Source organism: Microcaecilia unicolor, chromosome 2 (genome assembly GCF_901765095.1).
Source record: "Microcaecilia unicolor chromosome 2, aMicUni1.1, whole genome shotgun sequence".
Classification (NCBI taxonomy): Eukaryota; Metazoa; Chordata; class Amphibia; order Gymnophiona; family Siphonopidae; genus Microcaecilia; species Microcaecilia unicolor.
Genome location: NC_044032.1, coordinates 71602814 through 71625966, shown reverse-complemented (window position 1 = coordinate 71625966; position 23153 = coordinate 71602814). Strand labels below are relative to the sequence as shown.

General features: G+C 44.4%; 1 protein-coding gene across 3 annotated transcripts in view; it reads left to right on the top strand.

The window, feature by feature from the left end:
- Window positions 1-23153, top strand: part of NADK2 (NAD kinase 2, mitochondrial) — a 128382-nt gene that overhangs the window by 67620 nt on the left and 37609 nt on the right. For all 3 annotated transcript variants that reach the window (XM_030193041.1, XM_030193042.1, XM_030193040.1), the window contains exon 11: window positions 14042-14165. In XM_030193041.1, coding sequence (XP_030048901.1) covers window positions 14042-14165 — 124 coding nt within the window. The remainder of the gene's footprint in view (window positions 1-14041; window positions 14166-23153) is intronic.

Here is a 23153-nt window from a genome sequence, read left to right as displayed (position 1 = left end):
TATTAGATTTTGATTTGACATACAAAGGGAAAGGATACTCGGCCCAAGATGGTCTGTGTTTTTAAAACACTTGCGGTACTTCAGTAGTAGAAGAGGGGGAATCTTGCCTCTTTGGGGAGAGTGGGTGGGAGGAGGATCACAATAGGGGTTTATGTGCCACTTGGGGGGGGGGGGGAGGTTTGAGAGGGGGTTAGTTACTCTTAAGGCGGGGACCAAGACGTTAACCGGATACCAGCCAATATTCAGACCAACGCTCATTTAATTCTCTGTATAAAAAACTTAGGACAGATAGTGTACACCTACTTTCTCTTTCACTCTACTGGACTTTTTCCCCATTTCTCTCCTTCCCTGCCTCCATGCCTGATGTGTGACTCTGCGAGAGACAGGGAAGGAGGACAAAAGGGAAGAGAGATGCAGTTACACAGGCTGTGAGTGACTGCATCTCTCTTTCCTCCGGTCTCCCTGCAACACAACAGATTGTGTACTGCCTGCCTGCATGCCCTGTTAGAGCTTCATTATGAAGGCAGTCAGTATACAGTCTGGGGTTGGGGGAGGAGGAGGACAGGATGGAAGAGAGATGCAGTCATAAGCTGTGAATGACTGTATCTCTTCCCTCCTGTCCTTTCTCCCCCCCCCACCCCCAATGCAAGCAGGTCATACACAGTGCCAAGATTTCCGGACCTCTGGAGAGGGGAGGGGTCCCAGAGGAGATGTCGGCCATCAAAGGAGGGGGGCCAGAGGGAATGCCAGACTCACAGAAGAGGCCCAGATTGCCGGACCTTGGGGAGGGGGCCCAGAGGGAATGCCAGACCCACAGAGGGGGCTGAGATTGCCGGATCTCAGGGAGGGGTGGGGGCAGAGATTGCTGGGCCTCAGGGTGGCGGGGGCCCAGTGGAGATGTCAGACCCACAGGTCTTACAGCAGCAGAAGAGAGGGTCAAAGTACATAACAACAAAGAGAATACAAAAAAGCACCAAGGGGAGAGGAAGTGACGTCACAGTCCGCAATGGCTGCTTGAACAAGGAGCTCCATCGGGGCTGAGCTACCATCTCGGCTACTCTCATCGACTAAGCTGCATTTTCATCTTGAAAAAGTGGTAATCGCCTCAAGGGGTTAACAACTTGGGACCAGTTGTATGACGATGGGGAATTTGTTCCGTTTGATACTCTTTTTTAGAGGAATATCAGCTTCGGTCTTCCGACCGCTATGTTTATCGTCAGTTGAAACACTTCTTAAAGATCCCTTCATATCGGACCTGCATTCTGAGAGAGGATCCTTACTTGGAAGATTTATATGAGGATTCTAGGAGTACTCGATGGCTAAATACTTGTCTTCATGGGTTTATGGCCAGATGCATTAAAGTATACATACTGCATAGGGTTAACTGGGAAAAGGAGTTGGGTGTTAGTTTCAGCTGATGATTGGCTGGTTTTGGAGAGAGCATTTTTGAAATCCTCCCTGGCTGTTCCTAAAGAAAATGCGATAAAGGTTTTCTACTGTTGGTACCTTACTTGGGTGAGATTACATCTTATGTTCCCAAATGAATCTTCATATTGTTGGAGGGGTTGTCTAATGCCGGGTACTATGGGTCACACATCTGGTGGTCATGTCCTAAGGCTTAAGCTTATTGGAGGGCGGTGCAGTGCCATCTCCAGGAGTGGTTGGTAGACCAGTTCAGTGGCATTCTGCCGTATTTTTATTTGGTAAGGCCAGCTGGTTTCCTGCTACTACTTATCACTTCTATAGCGCTATAAGGCATATGCAGCGCTGTACACCATACACAAAAAGACAGTCCCTGCTCAAAGAGCTTACAATCTAAGTAAGGCAGGTAAACAGACAGAACAACTAAGAGGGAAGGGAATAAAGAGGTGGGGATAAAAGGACAGGGTTAGGAGTCAAAAGCAGTGGCAAAGAGGTGGGCTTTTAGTCTGGACTTGAAAACGGCCAAAGATGGGGCTACACGTACAGGCTCGGGATGTCTGTTCCTTTTATCTCGCTGCACCTCACGCCTGCAATAGAGTCTGGAATTAGCAGTAGAGGAGAAGGGGACAGATAAGAGAGATTTATCAACAGAACGGAGTACGCGAGGGGGGGGCATAGGGAGAGAGACAAGAGTGGAGAGGTACTGGGGAGCGGCAGAGTGAATGCACTTATAGGTCAATAAGAGAAGTTTGAGTTGAATGCGGAAACGGATAGGGAGCCAGTAAAGTAACTTAAGGAGAGGGCTAATGTGAGCATAGCGACTTTGGCGGAAAATGAGTCGCGCAGCAGAGTGTTGGACTGATTGAAGTCCAACAGTCCTTGTTAGTTTGCCATGCACTACATAGTAACATACATAGTAATGTGGAGGGGCATAATCAAACGTCGCCGGTGAAATAGATCGCCGGAGATCTATTTTGGCGGCGGCGCAACAGCTGGCTGGAACCGTATTATCGAAAAAGATGACCGGCCATCTTTTTTTTCGATAATACGGTTTATCCCGGTGAAATGCCAGAGTTCGCCTGGGGCACCTTTTTGAGGCTTGGTCGTGAAAATAAAAGGACCACGTAAACCCGGCAAAATACTGATTAATGCCACTTTTTTTCCCCATTATCCACGAAAGCTGGCCATCCGGTAGCCACGCCCATGCCCGCCCATGTCCCGCCTTTGCTTTGCTGCCGACACACCCCCTTGAACTTTCGCCGGCGCGGCAATGGGAAAGCGGCGATGGTGTCAAAAAAGCTGCTTTCAATTGTACCGATTTCGCCGCTTTTGAGAGATCGCTGGCCATCTCCCGATTTATGTCGGAAGATCGCTGGTGATCACTTTCGAAAATAAGCCTCATAGTAACATAGTAGATGACGGCAGAAAAAGACCTGCACGGTCCATCCAGTCTGCCCAACAAGATAAACTCATATGTGCTACTTTTTGTGTATACCTTATCTTGATTTGTTACTGTCATTTTCAGGGCACAGACCGTAGAAGTCTGCCCAGCACTAGCCCCGCCTCCCATAGTAGGTGACGACAGAAAAAGACCTGTATGGTCCATCCAGTCTGCCCAACAAGATAAACTCATATGTGCTACTTTATATGTATACCTGACCTTGATTTTTATCTACCATTTTCAGGGCACAGACTATAGAAGTCTGCCCAGTACTAGCCCTGTCTCCCAACCACTGGTGCTGCCACCCAATCTCCGCTAAGCTTCTGAGGATCCATTCCTTCTGAACAGAATTCCTTTAGGTTTATCTCATGCATTTTTGAATTCCGTTACCGTTTTCATCTCCACCACTTCCTTCGGGAGGGAATTCCAAGTATCCATCACTCCATGAAAAAATACTTTCTGACATTTTTCTTGAGTCTGCCCCCACTTCAACCTCATTTCATGTCCTCTAGTTCTACTGCTTTCCCGTCTCCGGAACAGGTTTGTTTGCAGATTAATATCTTTCAAATATTTGAACGTCTGTATCATATCACCCTGTTTCTCCTTTCCTCCAGGGTATACATGTTCAGGTCAGCAAGTCTCTCCTCTTACGTTTTGTATCGCAAATTATATACCATTTTTGTAGCTTTTCTTTGCACCACTTCAGTTTTTTTTTACATCCTTAGCAAGATACGGCCTCCAAAACTGAACACAATACTCCAGGTGGGGGCCTCACCAACGACTTGTACAGGGGCATCAACGCCTCCTACTGGTCACACCTCTCTCTCTATACAGCCTAGCAACCTTCTAGCTATGGCCACCGCCTTGTCACACAGTATCTGAGGATCTGAAGGCGATGAAACAATCACCCCAAGATCCCTCTCCCCGTCTGTACATATCAGACTCTCACCGCCTATCACATACGCCTCTCGTGGGTTTCTACTCCCTAAGTGCATCACTTTGCATTGAATTTTTTATTTTTTATTTTTTTTAAATCGCAATTTGGACGTTTTTCTCTGAAAATCATCCAAATGCCACTTTATGTTTTAATCATTTTTATTAGTCAACAGCACTGACATTTCAAGCTAAACATTTCACCAATCAGCATATCACGTATATTCATAGCATTATAACTTGAAAAACCTTTTGTAACTTTTATACCCCAGCTCCCTGTCCCCCGACTTGACCTTTTGCAACTTGCTCTTTCCGGATAAGGTTCCTAATCTTGAGTCAAAGTCGTTTCCTTATCCCACCCTACTCTTCCCATTAAACCCCTTCTTTAACTAGTCAAAATACATTCACTCCACCAGTATTGGTTAAACAACTATCTGTTCATAAGGCGGCTTCGAGCAGCTGGTGTTAAGGTATCCAAGAATAGGCTCCAACAGTTTGTCCACTTCTCGCCTCTTTCCGAGGAAAATTGTTTTATACCCATCCTCTCGATCCGAATTAAGTAGATCATCCGCAATCTCCACCCCTGCAAAGTGGGGTATCTATTTGTAATCCACTCAGCCAGGATGCATTGTTTTGCTGTTATAATAGATTTTTCCACAAAGGCCTTCATACCTTTTGGGCCCTGTTGCGGAATTGACCAACAGCCCAGCAACAGCCTGGCATCGCTGTGCCAGCGTACCCTCCACAAAGTTGATACTTGGGCCATGAGTGTCCTCCAAAAAGTTCTGATACCTTTACATGACCATAACATATGACCCAATGTTGCTCCTTCTGCTTTGCATTTCGGGCATTCGCCCCAAGGGGACACTCCCATGTGGAATGCCCTCCTTGGTGCTATATATATCCTCAGAGCTATTTTGTATTGTATATCCCATTGGGTAGCATAAGCCGAACGTCGTCGAATAGATATTATATGTTCTGTAAGTTGATCTGGTGTTAGTGTAATAGACAAGTCTCTCTCCCAGCTTTCCGCCAGTCGCTTGTAATCCATTTCAGATACCGTATCCTTTATATGGCGATGATGGTAGGCCAGGGGTACTTTCACTTGTGCCTCCAAAGAAAAGGCTGATGATAATTCTTCTTGTACATCTTCCGTTAAGTCTGTCCAGGGTAAAGATTGAAGATAATGTCTCAACTGCATATAATGGAAATTATCTGCTTTAGACATTGCATATTCCGTTTCCAGTTCTTGAAACGTTTTAGGGTTTCCATCCGCAGTCAGTACTTGCAACAAGTATATAATCCCTTTTTGTTTCCAATGACTAAAGGCTGAATAAATGCACCCTGGCTGAAAGTCTGGGTTGTTGGCTACCGACAAAAACGGTGTTACTTTAGCGGAGAAACGATGTAAACGACATATCCATCTCCAAGCTGCTTTTGCGGAACTCATGATCCCTGTAAGTTTCAAAATTTTTGGAATCTCCGCTCCTCCTGTGTGCAAGCAATTACTGAAGTGAGCTTGCGGCAGAAGTTGCAGCTCCAAATCTGTATTTGAGTAATAAGATGTCCAACAGAACCAGTCCCGTATGTGGCGCATACTACTTGCCACGGTAATACTCTTTACACTAATTAGTCCCATCCCGCCATACTCGGTTGGTGCGTACATAACTTGCAAAGATATGCGTGCTTTTTTCCCACTCCACAAGAAGCATCTCAGCATTTTATTCAGTTTACATTCATCGCTGTATTTCAATGACAGTGGCAATAATTGAAAAATGTATAACCATTTTGGTATTACAAACATATTATACATTGCTATCTTTCCCCAAAGATTCAGTGGAAGGGACTCCCACCCCTGTAATTTCTGCCTAGTGTCTTTTAATAGCTGACGGATATTAATTGTATATAGCTGATCTAATACTGCAGGAATTGACACACCCAAATGTTTCAACACTCCCTCCGCCGCTGGGATTGGCAGCCCCAAAATTTCTTTTGTCGTCAGGTCAGATGTGAGTATTAGGGCTTGGGACTTATTCAAATTTAAGGTGAATCCCACCACTCTCCCGTATATTTCTAACAGCTCTAACAGTGGCTTGAGGGAACTTTGGACATCTGAGACCATTTTCAGCAGGTCATCTGCATAGGCCACTGTTTTAAGGTGATGTCCTGCCACTTCTACTCCCTTCACCGCCTCTGCCTGATTTATGTGGTGCAGCAGAGGTTCTAGGGAGAGTATAAACAGGAGGGGAGACAAGGGGCACCCCTGACGTGTACCTCGTTCTATGTTAAAGTCTGTGCTGCTGACCCCACTAGCTACTATGGCTGCTTTGGGCTGGTTATACAGTGTTTTTACAGCTTTCTGAAACCAATCCCCGAGTCCCATGTGTTGTAGAGTTTGAAAGAGGAAATCCCAGCTTACTCTGTCAAATGCTTTGTCCGCATCTAGACTCAGCAACACCACCGGGTCTCCTCTTTCTTGACAACTGGCCATAGCTAGGAGCGCTTTCCTGACATTCCAAGAGGAGGACCGATTCCTGACAAACCCTACTTGATCTGGCCCAATCAGTCTAGGCAGAACTAAAGCTAATCGTTCCGCCAGGATCTTCGCTATTAATTTTGTATCTACGTTTAGTAATGAAATCGGCCTATAGGACTCGGCCTTCTCTTTTGGCTTATTGGGCTTCGGGATAAGTGTGATAGTGGAGGTGTTAGCATATCGAGGGAGGACTCCTTTTTCTATAGCTTCATCGTAGTATTCCAACAGAGCACCTTTAGCCTTCAATGGTAGCAGCTTAAAGTACTCTCCCGAGTACCCGTCGGGCCCTGGCGCTGAGTACAGTTTTAATTTGTTCACAGCTGCCTGCAATTCTTTCATTGTCAATGGGTCATTCAGTGCCTGTCTCTCAGTCTCCGTTAATTTTGGAAGCCTGGCCTGTGTCAAATACTGCTCTATGTCTTGTGGGCTCCCTGAATGCTTCCTAGTGTACAACTGGGCAAAGTGTTTAGCCAATATTTGTGTGATTTCTGCAGGCTGATTTGTTATTTTTTCTTGGTCGTCCCTCAACGTGTCTATTGCCTGTGAGCCCCCTCCAGATTTTATTATTTGGGCCATTAACCGTCCCAGTCTATTTCCGTACCGCTCCAACTTATATTTCCTATACCACTGACAATGTGTTTCTCTTTCGTGTAATAACGTGTTGAGGGTCACCTGTGTAGCTTTTAGGGTTTCGAGTGGATGCTTGGCGTGAGCCCGCCTAGCTATTTGCAATTGTGTTTCTAGCCCCAGAACACTGGCCGCCGCTTTCTTTTTCATGCGTGCCACATATGCAATAATATCTCCTCGCAAAACTGCTTTGGAGGCGGACCAGTACAAAGAGGCCTGATCTTCGTGTTGGGCGTTGTGCGTAGCGTATTCCTCCCATTTCTCAGAAAGGTACTTCTGGAAGTGCTGGTCCTTATATAAATAGGCTGGGAACCGCCATCTCCTTTCTCCAATCCCCTCTATGTTCGTTTCCAGGTCTAACCACAGCGGGGTGTGGTCCGAAATTTCCTCCGGGCCTATCGTTACCTTGGTTACTCTATGAAACATGTTTCACGTTATCAGGGCATAATCCAATCTGGCCTGAGTCCCATGGGCTCTAGACCGGTGTGTAAAATCTTTCTCTGATGGGTGTAGTGCCCTCCAGATGTCCACCAAATCCAAGACCTGCACTAAACTCGGCAAGATGTCCCCTCTATTACCTCGGTAGTGTTGTGAAGTAGGGCTAGTGCAATCCATGGTTGGGTCCATGATTAAATTTAGATCTCCCACCAGCAGGAGGGGCAGACCACTATGTTTATGGCTTAGTTGCTGTATTTTTTGATAAAACTCTGGATCTTGTCTGTTTGGCCCATACACCACTAGTAAGTTCATCTCTAACCCTTGGAGCCATATTTTTACTAACAAGTAGTGTCCTTCGTGATCTCTAGCTAGTAATGTGGCTTTATACGATAGGCCTTTTCTAAATAAAATTACCACTCCTCCCCTCCGGCCTGGCGAGGAACTGGCCAGGACCTCCCCCTCCCACATTCTCTGTAGTTTATGTTCCACCTCGGAAAGGCGGGTTTCTTGTAGGCAGGCAATGTCTGCGCCATGCCTACGAAGTGCCGTTAATATCTTTGCCCGCTTAATTGGGGACGTTATCCCCCCTACATTCCATGTAATGATTCGTGTAGGCATGTCTGTAGTTTTAAATAAATCATGACTGTGTCTAACTTCCAAAGCTGCTTATGGGAGAAATCTGTTGCCGGTTTCTCTGGCAGGGGCCGCCAGTGAACGCAAGTTTTTATGTAATGCCAATCTGTGTATTCCCTTGCAAATCTAGTACCTGTCACTGGTGAGGTTACTGATGCCTTAATACGCTTGCCTCCCCCCCTCTCCCTCTCCCTCCCCGTTTACCCCCCTCTTCCCCTTTCACCTCCATTGTTCCCTGTAGCCTCCTCCCAGGCCACCCAGCCTACGAAAAAGCGAGAACCACGATCTCTCGCTTTGAGACCCCCACCCCCCAACATCTTATAAGCAACATTCCCACAGCAAAAATCCCATTAAATCTTTTACTCTTTCACTTACAATCACTTGCAATTAAAATATTCAGGGATCTTCTAGGAGCTGTTTGTCTATCAGTGCTTTCCGGGCTTCTTCTACTGAAGAGTAAGAATGCCAACTGTTTTGCAGAAATAGGCGCAATTTGGCCGGGTATTGCAGCGCAAATTTAATCTTTTTCTCTATCAAAGTCGAGCAAAGGGGGTGAAACTTTTTACATTGCTCTTGCATGGCCATTGTATAATCCTGGAAAATCAGTATATTTCGGCCCCCATACTTCAGCGAGTCTCTCCGCTCTTTAAAGCCTTGCAAAATCTCAATCTTGTGTTTATAATTAATTTTCGCCACTACTACCCGTGGTCTGGCATTTGTTTCTGGTCTTTTTCCCACACGGTGGGCACGCTCTATAACCAGGGATCCTGCCGAATCCGTGAGGGCCAGTTCCTTTGCTAGCCAATTTTCCAGCCACGTGCTTAAATTCCGTTCTGGTAGTTGCTCCGGCAGCCCTACTATACGCACATTGTTCCTTCTAGAACGGCCTTCTAAATCTTCAAGTTTTTCCCCTTGTTCTTTTAATTGGCGATATAAACTTTGAATATCTGGGCCGTGTTCCCGAGTCTCGTCTTCAAGAGCTGACATTCTGGCCTCCAGGTCTCCCGTTCTAATTCCCAGGCCATCTAGCGCCGTCTGATAATGATCTAGTTTTTCATGGAGCTCGGACCACTTTGGCTCCCATGCTTGTTTAGTGGCAGCGGTCAGCTGAATCAATTGTTGTTCCGAAAAGCTTATCGACATTGCCGCCACAGCTTGTCCGTCCGCCATTTTGCCGTCTTGAGCTCCCGATCTTGTTTTTTCTTTTTTTGTTATTCTTTGCACCATCTCCGCTGGCGATTTGTTAATATACTTGTCCATAAGCACTTTGCCTTCTGCTAAAACGCGTTTGAAGCCTCTTGCGAATACGAAAATAGATGTTTAAGGAGTGAGGGCCCCGGAGCCAGAGCACCACACGTCTTGCCCAGCTCATAGCGTCACGTGGTCCCCCTGCATTGAATTTTAATTGCCAAACATTAGACCATTCTTCTAAACTCGGTTGGGGGATAAGGTACAAGATTTCTTTCACTCTTTGGGTGAGGGCGAACTTACGATATCTTTGCTTCACAAAACAATATCAGGATGGCGACCCCCCAGGGATTATAGACAGTTGAAGAGTGCTTGGGAAAAGGAATTGGGGGTTGGAGTAGTATCATGGGATATCACTAAATCGATAGCAAGAATACCCTTGTTAGTATCTGATGCTCGCTTAAGAGAATGTGCCTATTGCTGTATTCACAGGGGATATGTAACTACAGCTCAACTAGCCCACATGGGAGGGAATCAGAGCCCAGAATGTCTCAAATGTGGAAAGGACCCTGGCACAATGCTACATATATTTTGGAGCTGCTCCACCTTGAAAAGGTTTTGGACACAGGTCCGAGGTTTTTGGGAGGAACGGCTGGGGCTTCGGATCTTAGGGACAGCTGAACAATTGCTTTTAGACATCCCTGGGTCATTTAGAGGGCAGAATAGATTTGAAACAATATTGCTCGGTAAGATGAGCTTACTGACCAGGAAATGCATCTTACAGTAGTGGACAATTAAAGATCCTCCAGCATATTGGCACTGGAGAAACCAATTGCACCAGCTGGTATCTTGGGAGGCTGGAGAATCCCGGCTCTCAAAGAACAAGAGAGTCATATTTTTGGCTGTCTGGGGTCCTTATCTGCGAAGTCTAAGCCATAGAGGTCGTAGTTTACTCTTAAATGCAGGGTGAACGCCACGGACTGTTACTGAATAGATCTCCAGGTCGGGGGGGGGGGGGAGGGAGGGGGTAGAGGAGGGGTTTGGGGGAGGGTGTGGGGAGGATAAGTACATCCTGATGGGAGTAAATAAATAAAAATGCTGTAATAAAAAATTCAAAAATGATACATGTTCATTGACAAATGGTTGTATAGTTAGATTGAGGTTTGATGAATGTTATATTCAGAGCCTTGTATGTCAATGTTTATGTTGCTGCAATATCAATAAAAACTGTTTAAACATAGACCATTCTTCTAGCTTCTGCAGATCTTTTTTCACGTTTTCCACTCCCTCCAGGGTGTCCACTCTGCCAGTTAGAAGGTAAAGTCTGCCTTTTTGTGGATGATACCAAGATTTGTAACAATGTTACTCACAAATATATTGAACAGAATAGGCCCCAGCACCGATCCCTGAGGCACTCCACTACTCACCTTTGCCTCATCCGAGTGAATTCCATTTACCACCACCCTCTGGCATCTGTCCGTCAACCAGTTCCTAATCCAGTTCACCACATTGGGTCCTATCTTCAGCCTGTCAAGTTTATTCAAGAGCCTCCTGTGCAGAACCATGTCAAAAGCTTTGCTGAAATCTAAGTGATTACATCTATAGCACGTTCCTGATTCAGTTCTCCGGTTACCCAGTCAAACAATTCAATGAGATTTGTTTGGCACGATTTACCTTTGGTAAAACCATGTTGTCTTGGATCTTGCAACTTATTGGCTTCTAGGAAATTCACTATCCTTTCCTTCAGCATCACTTCCATTATTTTTCCAATAACCAAAGTGAGGTTACCGGCCTGTAGTTTCCAGCTTCTTCCCTATCACCACTTCTGTGAAGAGGGACCACATCCGCTGTTCTCCAATCCCATGGAATCTCTCCCGTCTTCAAGGATTTATTAAACAAATCTTTAAGAGGACCCACCAGAACCTCTCTGAGCTCCCTCAATATCCTGGGGTGTATCCCGTCCGGTCCCATGGCTTTGTCCACCTTTAGATTTTCAAGTTGTTCATACACACTCGCTTTCATGAACGGTGCTATATTCGCTCCATTCTCGTATGTACTTTTGCCAATCAATCGTGGTCCTTCTCCAGGATTTTCTTCAGTGAAAACAGAACAAAAGTATTGTTTATCAAATTTGCTTTTCCTTCATCATTATCCACATAGTGGTTTGCAGCATCTTCAAGTCTCACAATTCCATTTTTAGTCTTCCTCATTTCACTACTACTACTACCACTTATCATTTCTATAGTGCTACTAGACGTACGCAGCGCTGTACACTTGAACATGAAGAGACAGTCCCTGCTCGACAGAGCTTACAACCTAATAAGGACAGACAGACAGGACAAATGAGATAAGGGAATTTTAAAGTGAGGATGATAAAATAAGGGTTCTGAACAAGTGAATAAGGGTTAGAAGTTAAAAGCAGCATCAAAAAGGTGGGCTTTTAGCTTAGATTTGAAGATGGCCAGAGATGGAGCTTGATGTACTGGCTCAGGAAGTCTATTCCAGGCATATGATGCAGCAAGATAAAAGGAACGGAGTCTGGAGTTAACAGTGGAGGAGAAGGGTGCAGATAAGAGAGATTTACCCAGTGAACGGAGTTGCCAGGGAGGAATGTAGGGAGAGATGAGAGTGAAGTGACTTGAGGAGAGGGCTAATATGAGCATAACGACACTGGCAGAATATTAGTTGTGCAGAGAAGGAGAGGGAGGAGTCGAAGATGACCCCAAGGTTACGAGCTGATGACAGGAAGGATGAGAGTGTTATCCACAGATATAGAAAATGGGGGAGGAGGAGAGGTTGGTTTAGGGAAAAAGATAAGAAGCTCAGTCTTGGTCATGTTTAGTTTCAGATGGCACTGAGACACTAATATTCCTCTCCGTGTTCCTCTTCTTGAGTTGTTCTATATTTCATGAACACCAACTGTTTAGCCTTTATTTTCTCAGCCACTTGCTTGGAGAACCATATCAGTTTCCTTTTTCTCTTTTATTTACTCTCCTTACATAAAGGTTTGTGACCATATTTATAGCTTCTTTGAGCCTGGACCAGTGCCCTTCCACTTCTTGTATGTTCCCCCAGCCCATCACCTCTTTCCTCAGGTATTCCCCCATTTTACTAAAGTCAGCATGCTTGAAATCCAGGACTTTGAGTTTTGAGTGGCCACCCTCCACTTCAGCTGTTATATCAAACCAAACTGTTTGATGGTCACTGCTGCCAGGTGGGCACCCACTCAGACATTTGACACACTATCCCCATTTGTGAGCACCAGATCCAGCATCACTCCCTCTCTCGTGGGTTCAATCACCATTTGTCTGAGTAGAGCACTTTGAAAAGCATCCACGATCTCTCTACTTCTTTCCGATTCCACAGATGGAACTTTCCAGTCCACATCTGGCAGATGAAATCTCCCAGCAACAGCACCTCTCTTTTCTTTCCCAACTTATGGATATGTCTGTGACCAGATCTTTAACAAATTCCTCAGATTGTGTCGGAGGTCTGTAGACAACACCCATGCGGCTCGCCATAATTTGGTGAAACATTGGAAACCGCATATAGTCCCTTCTCTGATACACTGGATTTCTAAATTGTGGTACATTTGTGAAATGGAACGCCTGATGGCTGTGAAAAAGAAAATCATACCTAAATGGGAAGTGCTTTGGGAGCCATTTTTGACTGCTTGTTCTGTTTAAGGGGAGGGGAGTTACTTTATCTTTGTATTTCTTGCCGTTTGGGGAATAGGGGTGGGGAGGATGTGAAGAGTGTGGGGCTTCTTTAATGGGGGGAACCTTTGTTAAAATAAAAAAGCTTGACAATTTTTCTTATACTGAACTGACCAGGATATCATAAGTTATTCATTTATATTACTTGTTTATTTTACTTATTGTTACCTGGCTTTGATGTTCCCATGCATACCTCCTACCCACCCCCACCCTGTTAGTATATATAAGTGAAACATCCAAGCATTTCATTGACAGTCTGTCATCTACCACATTTGCTTATTTCCGATCTGACGAAGAAGGGCAACCTTCGAAAGCTAATCAAGAAATGTATTAAGTTAGGTATCATCTTATTTTCTTTTCCATGTTTTATTTTGTTTGATTTCTATTTACTGGCTTTATAACAAACTGGTTCTACAAATTAAAAAAAAAAAAATCAAGATTGTACTTCAGAATACTATGGCAAAGCTTATATTTAAGGATTTAAGATGTGATAGTCCTTCCCATTATTACATAAACTACACTGGTTACCAGTTCAGGTAAGAATTACTTTTAAGCTATTATGTCTTATTTTGAAAAATTTAAATGGTCTTGCTCCAGCTCATATGTCTTTTGTGGTGTCATTTCTTGATATTAAAAGATCTCTATGTTCCTGTGAGCAATCTTTAAAACTCACTACTGTGAAAAACATTCATTCCAAATAAATGTTTGACAAAATTCATTTATTAAGCTGAAATGGAGTGAAATAATCTTCCCAGTGAAGTCAGGAGTATTAATTCTTATATTTTTGTTATTAATTTAATTTAGGGGGCCTTTTACTAAAGCGCGCTTACGTTTTTAGTGTGTGCTAAAAACAGGCGCGTGCTGTTAGAAACGCCTATAGGAATACATTGGCGTCTCAGCATTTAGCGCGTGCCTGTTTTTAGCATTCACTAAAAACGTAAGCATGCCTTAGTAACAGACCCCCTTAGGAAATTTGCTAGAATAATATATTGGGTTAAGAATAAGGCACCATTTTAAATTAAATAAAACAAATGTCATTTTATAGTTATGACCCCCTTTTGTGTTCTTGAGCTCAAGTGTTCCTTAAAGATTTATTTATTCTTCTAGTGACAAGGGCATACAATGACTCTCTGCTCTACAGTCCTGAAGAGCCAAAGATGATGTTCAGTATACGAGAACCCATTGCAAACCGGGTTTTTTCAAGCAGCCGTCAGCGAGGCTTCTCATCAAAGTAGGTGTGGGGAAAAAAAATAGAGGTTATGCCTTGTAGGAAAACGTCATTAAATTACTTTTCTCTGTGCATTTTGTTACATAGCAGGCGTTCAGTTTCCCAACTAAACTCAAATCGTGGCCCAAGAATGTTTATTATGCCTCTTTAATGACAGCCAAATTTCTTCCAGTCAACAAGTTGACCAGACAACATTTAACCAGTCAATGAAGCAAGAATTTTCAGTGCAAGATTTGTCTGGGTATATAACTCCCAAATTTACTCAGACAAGTCTTCTGAATATCTACTTCACTTAGCTGCGACAGTTACTGTGCCGTAGGAACTAGATCTGAGAAACATAATAGGTTTGATACTGATGACTGAGGCTGGGGAGCTATACTTCCTTTGTTTTATTTCAGAGTGACTCCCCCCCCCCCCCCCCCCTTTGCTCATTAGGCGCTAGGGTAAATGCTACAACCAGTCCAAATTATGTAAGCAAGGTAGCTAACTAATCCCTGGCCGTCAAAAAAGGTTGAGAAATGCTGCTGTTTTTATTATTATTTTTTTTTGGGGGGGGGGGAGGGGGTAGAGTCTAGCTTTCCTTGGATTTGAATTTGTGGTCTGTATACCAGTGTCGTGCAGTGCACTTAGAATCACTCTCCATTGCTCAGATGCTAACTTTAAATGAATGTTAGTCTGGTTATGCTTTTTTTTTTTTGGCCACTAAGAGCCTATAAGGAAGGGAATGGAGAAAATACCAGTTTTACTGTCAACATCAGTAAATAGAGGCTTAGGGAGATGAAGACCCACTAAAGGTAATGGAGAAACAGCAGTTGAGATTTCTAGTTTCAGCTCAGAATGTTTTCTAACCAGTAGTAGTGTATACCTTCTCTTGGAGGTCAAGCAAACATAAATTTGACCCTTGACCGGAACCATGATCACATGACCTTTGAGGGAAATTTTTCAAAGTCTTTCATTTGGGTAAAAGTGTGTTCTCCAAGAATGAGCAAGTCCTCACAATTGGGTGGCATCATCCGGTGAAGCCTGCACAGATAAGCCTCTTCGGCTTAATAAAAACTTCAGAAGCACCTGACCTTCCATCTTGTGTTGTTATGTGAGACCACGTCACACTTCTTTTTTTTTTTTTTTTTTTGTGGGTCAATTAAAATATTCCTGTTCTCCTTTCTCTGAGAAGTTTGTTATTCTCAGATCTTTCTTTGTTTTTCTCTCTTTTCTCTAGTTTGGATTTTTGATCTTTAAATTTAATTCAGTTCATTTGATCACATTCACATCCTGACAAAAAAGGCCCCCAGCAGCTTTAAGAACTGAATACAACATAGTTGGTGCTGGCAGTGCTTTGAGCCCAACTTTAAACCCTCTCAGTGCCATAATTGATGTAGAATATTGATAGAAAAAAAATCAAAAGAGGTGAAGGAATGAGGATACCACTATGAAGAATCACAAGGAGAAACGGAGGAGTAGGGTATCTGGTGGTACTTCCAACACGAAACACAGGAAATGTACAGTCCAGTATTGTGTAAAGTTTATTGGGATCAAAACACCTCAGAGAACTGACACGGTGCTGTGTTTGTGTTGTCACCTGCATCAGGAGTCTACAAAAATATATGCAGATATACTTGTATGATTTAAAAAAATTACAAAAATAAAATAAATGATAAATACAAGAATTCACAACTGTGTACATAAACACATGTAAAAACACTAATAAATAGGTTATAAATGATATACCCACACAGATGATAAAGGAAAATCATGACAATTTTGCTAAAATGCATTACAATAAAAATAATCTGTAATGGATAAAATTATTACCAAACAATCAATAGTAAATGAGTAAAAAATGGCAATCCCTGCATATGACAAATCAACAGTAGCAATTAAACTAAAAAAATATAACAGTGACAATATGTAAATAAAAATAAATCCATAATAAAGATACCTACACTCCCAATGCGTGAAGCAAGGGGACGGTAGGAGCACTACATACCAAAACTGACCTGTGAGGGTATTACCTCCAGTATATCTGGTATTGGACAAGGAACCTTAGAAACTCTTTGTATGCAAAGAAGAAAGGCACTGAGAAAGGAACAAATGGAAGACAGGTGATTAGATAATCAGTATTGTGAGATTTAAAAAGAGTAGTATCATGAAGGTAAACCAGAAGGTGTTAAATTTTAAAAGGTGGGCAAAACTGTAAAAAAGCCATATGACTATAAACCAAATTCCCCATGCAGAACACAGGAGCGGGTTAAGAAATGCAAAAGTATAAAAAGCTAGAGTGTTGTCGATGCCAGCAGTGCCAGAAAGCAACTACGCAACCACAGAACAAGAATCAAATGTATGAGTGGTGGTATACTCTCATTAAAATCAAAGGAAGAGAAAAAGTGCAGTAGTGGAAGAACCTTAAAAAAAAGAAACCAAATCTTCAAAACAGCTGTCTGCAAAAATTGCGCCATAGCGCGAAGTATTAATTCGAGAAGCCGTGAAAAAAATATATGGTGTACTGAGTGATTAAATAACGTCCATGCTGGGTTTGGCGCCAGGCAACAGAGCCGCGCATACGCATGAAGAGAATATGCAAATGATGTTTCAGGATGGAACACAAAGCATGCAAATACAAAAAGTAGTGAATTGCTCAAAGTGCACCTGCAAAGTTACTGAGCTGAAAACTGAATAAAAATGATTACTGAAAGAAAAAGGGGCATAATGTGCAGGGGTGCTAGACACAGAAAAGCTGGCACATATAGGGGCCCTTTTACAAAGGCACACTGAAAAACGGCCTGCGGTAGTGTAGATGCATGTTTTGGGTGTGCACAGATTTCAGCGTGTCTTATCTTGGAAAGAAAATGAGCCCTTAGGTCCCGTAAGGCCCCGAAAGACCTCGGAGGACAGCCGTGCCAACCCCAAGTCTTCACCCGCGGCGACCGCCGTTCACCGAGGGTTGAGCCCCCAGCTGCAGGCAGCCAACGGGACTTCCGGAACTGCGGGGTTGACGGGCTGACCCAGCACTGGAACCGGGAGCAGAGGGAGCAGGTGGAGAGTCAGAGAAGTCCAGGAACAGGCAGCAGGTCAAGGAAGGCGGCTAACAGAGTTGTCCAAAAACAGGCAACAAGTCAAGGCAGGCAGCTATCAGGGTAGTCCAGTAACAGTCCAAAGGTCAAACCAGGAAAACAAGGGAACGCACAGAGAACAGGAGCACAAGAAGACTGGCCTCGGGAAACAGAACCTGAAGCAATGTTCTGTTTCAGCCCCGCTCCTTAAATACTGTCAGCATTCAGCCGCCCAGCCCCAGCCGACATGGCCGGCCAATCGGAACCTGGCTACCGAAGAGATCCCTCTGATTGGTTCCGTCCGGCCTCTCTGGCAGAGCTACAGCACCGGCATCCCAATCTGGTCCCTTAGAGGCGGAGCTTTGGGTACCCGTGCCCGAAAATGGAGAAGACACCGGCCATCGTGTCTCAGCGCCATCTTCCCTGCTAGTGCAAGCGCGGACTCCATAGCCAGCGACTGAGAGCCTGGAAGCCGCGATCGCTGGCCTACGGGCTCGGCCGCGGACAGGGCAGCTATCGCCGGGACGGGTCCTGGCTTTTGGCCGCGGTTCTAAAATGGCTGGCCATCGCCGCAAGGAATACCGGCTCGGCCCTGACTGTACGCGAGATAGCCAGCCATCCGGGGAATCGTCGGGTAAGTCCTCCCTAGCTGCAGAACTTTCCTCCCGGCCCTTGCTTCCCGCAGAGGAGCAGCCTGAGGGAGCGAAGGATGTGACACAGCACACCTGTAAAAAAATGCCTTTTTAAAATTTTTGCCGAAAATGGACGTGCGGCAAAATGAAAATTGCTGCATGTCCATTTTGGGTCTGAGACCTTACTGCCAGCCATTGACCTACCGGTAATATTTCACGTGGTAACCGGGCAGTAATGGTCTACGCATGTAGAATGACTATTACCGCCCGCACGCGAGAAAAAAATATTTTCAGGCACATCTAGTGGACACGCGTCAAAAATGAAATTACCGCAAGGGCCACGCGGTAGCCGGGCGGTAACTGAAAATTGACGTGCAGTGGGAATGCTAGGCACCTACTTGGCTTAGTAAAAGGGCCCCTTAGTGCTGTAGCAGCATATAGTACTGTGTGCCAACATAATTTAGTAAATGTACAACATGGGAGACAAAACCATATAATGCAGTGAGGAAAATGAACATAGGTATGGTGTCTTATTCAACATCTTTCTCACCTCAATACTCATATTACTACTACTACTACTACTACTTACTACTACTTAACATTTCTAGAGCGCTACTAGGGTTACGAAGCACTGTACAGTTTAACAAAGAAGGACAGTCCCTGCTCAAAGGAGCTTACAATCTAAAGGACGAAATGTCAAGTTGGGGCAGTCTAGATTTCCTGAATAGAGGCAAAGTGGTTAGGTGCCGAAGGCGACATTGAAGAGGTGGGCTTTGAGTAAGGATTTGCAGATGGGCAGGAAGGGGGCCTGGCGTATGGGCTCAGGGAGATTATTCCAAGCATGGGGTGAGGTGAGGCAGAAAGGGCGGAGCCTGGAGTTGGCGGTGGTGGAAAAGGGTACTGAAAGGAGGGATTTGTCTTGAGAGCGGAGGTTACGGGTAGGAATGTAAGGGGAGATGAGGGTAGAGAGGTAAGGAGGGGCTGCAGATCGAGTGCATTTGTAGGTTAGTAGGAGAAGCTTGAACTGTATGCGGTACCTGATCGGAAGCCAGTGAAGTGACTTGAGGAGAGGGGTGATATTAGCTTAGTCTTTTGATATGACAGTGTTCATTTGTGTCCATGACATTGAACTCCTTTGTACTGTCAGCCATCAAGATCCCCATGACATATCTGTTATTAACAATAAACTGTCCCGAATTGCAGCCTGGATATCTGACCACACTTAAATCCTAAATCAAAGGTCCTCCTGTTTACCGCTCACATGATCAAGACTGTCAGCCCACTTATGCTAAACAATAATTCTGTCTCACTATCCAGTACCACATGTATCCTTGGAGTTATTCTCGACTCCGATCTCACTTTCCATCCCCAAATTGGTCAGGTCATCTATCTCTCCTTCCACAAACTTCGCCTGATAAGATCAATGCAATCTTTGCTCCAACCTTCAGCTGTCAACATACTTGTCCATTCACTTATTATCTCGCAAATAGACTAGTGCAACTCGCTATATAAAGGCATTGGGGTTAAAGATCTTAGGCATCTACACTTAATTCAAAACCACTCTTGGACTCGTAGATAAAATTAATAAATATGAACACATTACACTACTACTACTACGTATCACCACACCTAGAAGCAGCCCATTGTCTCCCCATTCAGCATAGAATTACATACAGACTACTCCTGTTAGTTTCCAAGATGCTCACTGCAGAAGAACCCCCTTACCTAGCGTGCCACCTCACTACGTCCCCACTCATACCCTTCGGTCTTATATACGCCTACTCACAAGGAAATTATTCATGAACATACAAGAGATTCTATCTTCTCAATGCAAGGTCCCCTCATGTGGAATTCATTGCTCCAGCGTCTTCATCTGCAGACATCCCTCGATCGATAAGACTGATTTGCGAAGTTTATTATTCAAGGATGCTTTCCTCTGATGTCTTTGCCTCTTGTTGCCCCTCTCACCCTGAGCAACAGCTGAATTGCACTAGCGCAACCTCATGTGTGGCTCTTCCCCAGCTCGCCTATCATTTATTGTAGTTCTGCCCCCTTCTCTCACTATGATGTATTGTTTCATTGCACTTCTCTTTTTATAGTGTCTAGTCTGCAAGCTGCCTAGAAGGCATGTCCATTGAGCAGGATAGAAAGAGTGAAGAAACTTGAAACGTGAAGATTGATCTTTTATCTTCATGAAGGAGTAGGTTATCCACATCTCCCTTCTCTAGCTGGATTGAAAAATCTTGAAAACAAAAACTTCTGTGGAGTGACCTGCTGAAATCCAGTGATTGTCTAGTGCTGATGATTCAAAGTTCCTATTAATACGAATGCAGTGTTCAATAATGCACATTTTGATCATCCTTTTTGTCTTGCCTACGTAAAGCAGGCAACAGGGCACCTGATGATATATAAAACTGGTGAGGTATTGCAGTCCGAGGAATGGTGCAGTGTGAACATTTTGTTGGTCTGAGGATGAATGAAAAAGTCTATTTCCAATGTGTGTTTGCACATGCTGCTGGAGCCACTCTCTTTGTGTTCAAGATTTGAGTTGTGTTCAGCTACTGATAGAAGTGCAGGTAACATAAGAGGGTACAATCTTCTTTCATGGTTTTTTTTTTTCTCGAGTAGGCAATTACTAAATATTTATTTTTAAAACACTCATGCCGGACTTCCGGTGACGTCATGACCGTGAGGGGTTGAAGGAAAAAGATCTCTCCGGCTTCAATCCCCCCTCCGCATGATCAGCTCACAAACCGCGATCTAAAAACGAAATTCGCCACAGCCTGAAACGGCAGAGAGGCCGGCAACGTACATTTTAACTTAATTGGCGGCGTAATGGCAGCGAAAAATGTACATAAAGATAAGCTCCGCGGTAGAGGAGCAGAAGACAAGATGGCGCCGCCCGCAAGTCCGCCGGGCCCAACAGTGTCATCGGCTTGGATCGCCGAAATAACCTCAGAAATGTCCTCAGTGTTAGAAGCTCTGTTGGATCGCCGGCTTTCCCCCATAAATACTAACCTGGAAAAGGTAAAAGAACAGCTCACAGATCTTTCTCGGGATTGTGCAGGCTTTCAAACACGTGTGAGTGAAATTGAGGATAGAGTAACGGAGGTGGAGACAATACAAGAAATAACTCAAAAAAAGCTGCAGGCGATGGAGGAAAAGATTGAGGACTTAGAAAACAGGTCCCGGAGAAACAATATCCGAGTGGTGGGCCTGCCAGAAACGTTACCCGAACGGGGCTTGGAGGTTTTTTTGGCACGCTGGTTTGCCAGTGAACTACAATACCCAGAAGCCTCGGGGCCGATACAAATAGAACGGGCTCACCGCATCGGGATGAAAATGACTGGCACCAATAAGCCAAGAGTGGTAATTCTAAAATTTTTGAACTATGCGCAAAAACAAGAAGTGATGAAGTTGCTGAGAGCTGGGAAAGCATTGGAGTATGAAGGAATCCCAGTAAGATGTTTCCAAGATTATTCAGCAGGGGTAGCAACACGGAGGAGACAGTTTTCGGAGGTTTGCTCAACGCTATTCCAAAAGAAAATAAGATTTGCACTACAATACCCTGCCAAATTGCGGGTCACGCATAATGGTATTACTAAGACATATGAGACGGCAGGGGCGGCTAAAGAATTTCTACAACAGCTGGGAACATTATCTTCAGATGCAAGTTGAACAGCATAGAAAGAGAATCACTCTGAGAACACTGAGTAATGTCATACAGAGAGGTCAGCGGAGACCTGATTGGTCAAGATATGACACTACAGTAATCTCCCAGCCAAGAACAAAGATGGACCACTTATAGTAGCAGAAAGCTTGGCAAGAAGGCTGCAGTTGGAAAGTTAAGGTCCTATGGTTTGTGAGTTAGACTTGAATGTTGAATTTATTTTTTTTTTTTTTGTTTTGTTTTTTTTGCTGTTAATTAAGACACTATATGGCAGACATGGTCTGTGGGTGAACCGATTTGAACCCCTGGTAAGAGGGGGGAGACCCTGTAAGTGTCTGCTCAGCTTGACAAGAAAGTTATGTTTTATGTTTATTGTAACAATGTATAATGCGGAGGGGGGAGGGAGAGACGTAAGGAAGTTAAGGTCCTAATTGGTGGACCTGAGAATAAGGGATATAGGGTTTGGGGGGGGGGAGGGAAGAGGGATGCAAGCAGGGCACAAGTCTTAACTAGTAAGGATGTAGAACATAACAATGAAGTTGACACAGTGGAGGTGCAAGTGGGGGGGGGGGCAGAGGCTGGGATGTCCCCCTCGAGTACAACAGTGGACATTTATGGAGAAAGGCACACACTTTCAAATCCAAGAATAGTAAGAATACTAACGTGGAATGTAGGCGGAGTTAATTCGCCAATCAAACGTTCTAAGATTTTACAGCAATTAAATAGGCAAAGGGCGGACATAGCACTCTTGCAGGAGACGCATCTGAACCAGATTGAACATGCCAAGCTCAGCACCTGGTGGGTCGGGGATTGTATAGCAGCAAATGCACAAGGTAAAAAGGGAGGAGTAGCGATACTAATTAGAAAAGGCATAGCCTCTGTAATTAATCCACTTCTGATTGATACTGAAGGCCGCTATGTTATATTGGAAGTGGTAGTTGGGAGACAGAAACTGCTTATCTGTAATGTTTATGCTCCAAATAGATATGATCGGAAGTTTTATCAAACTCTGATAAACTTTTTGCTTAGGCAACCGCACGCAGCTATAGTGCTGGGGGGTGATTTAAATGCAACTTGGGACCCCTCTCTGGACAGATCAGCCCCGGAGACGGCCTCTTCATGTTATAATAATAGAGGCCTCTTACAGTTGAGCCAGATGTTGGGCCTGGTTGATGTGTGGCGGGTGCTGCACCCAGGTGAGAAAGACTATACACACTTGTCGCGGGCCCACTCCACTCAGTCGAGAATTGACTATATTCTGACATCACGTCAGATGTTTGGGGAAGTGACAACAGCGGAGATAGGACCGTACATGGTGTCGGACCACGCCTGGGTTAAGATAGAATGGATACCAAGCGGTACAACTCCACAGGAATACAAATGGCAATTTCCCCTGGAGTTCAGTTCAGATCCAATGCTTAAAGGCAGGTTACAAGCTTGCTGGGCGGAATATAGTACTCATAATCAAGAACACATAGAAGACCCAGTTTTGTTTTGGGAAGCGGCTAAGGCGGTTCTTAGAGGCGAAGTGATAAGTCATGCACACTTTGTGAGGAAGACACGAGATAGAAACATCTTGCGTTTGAGTTCCCAACTTTGTAAGGCACGGAAGAGATATGGGGAGACACACGCGATAGGT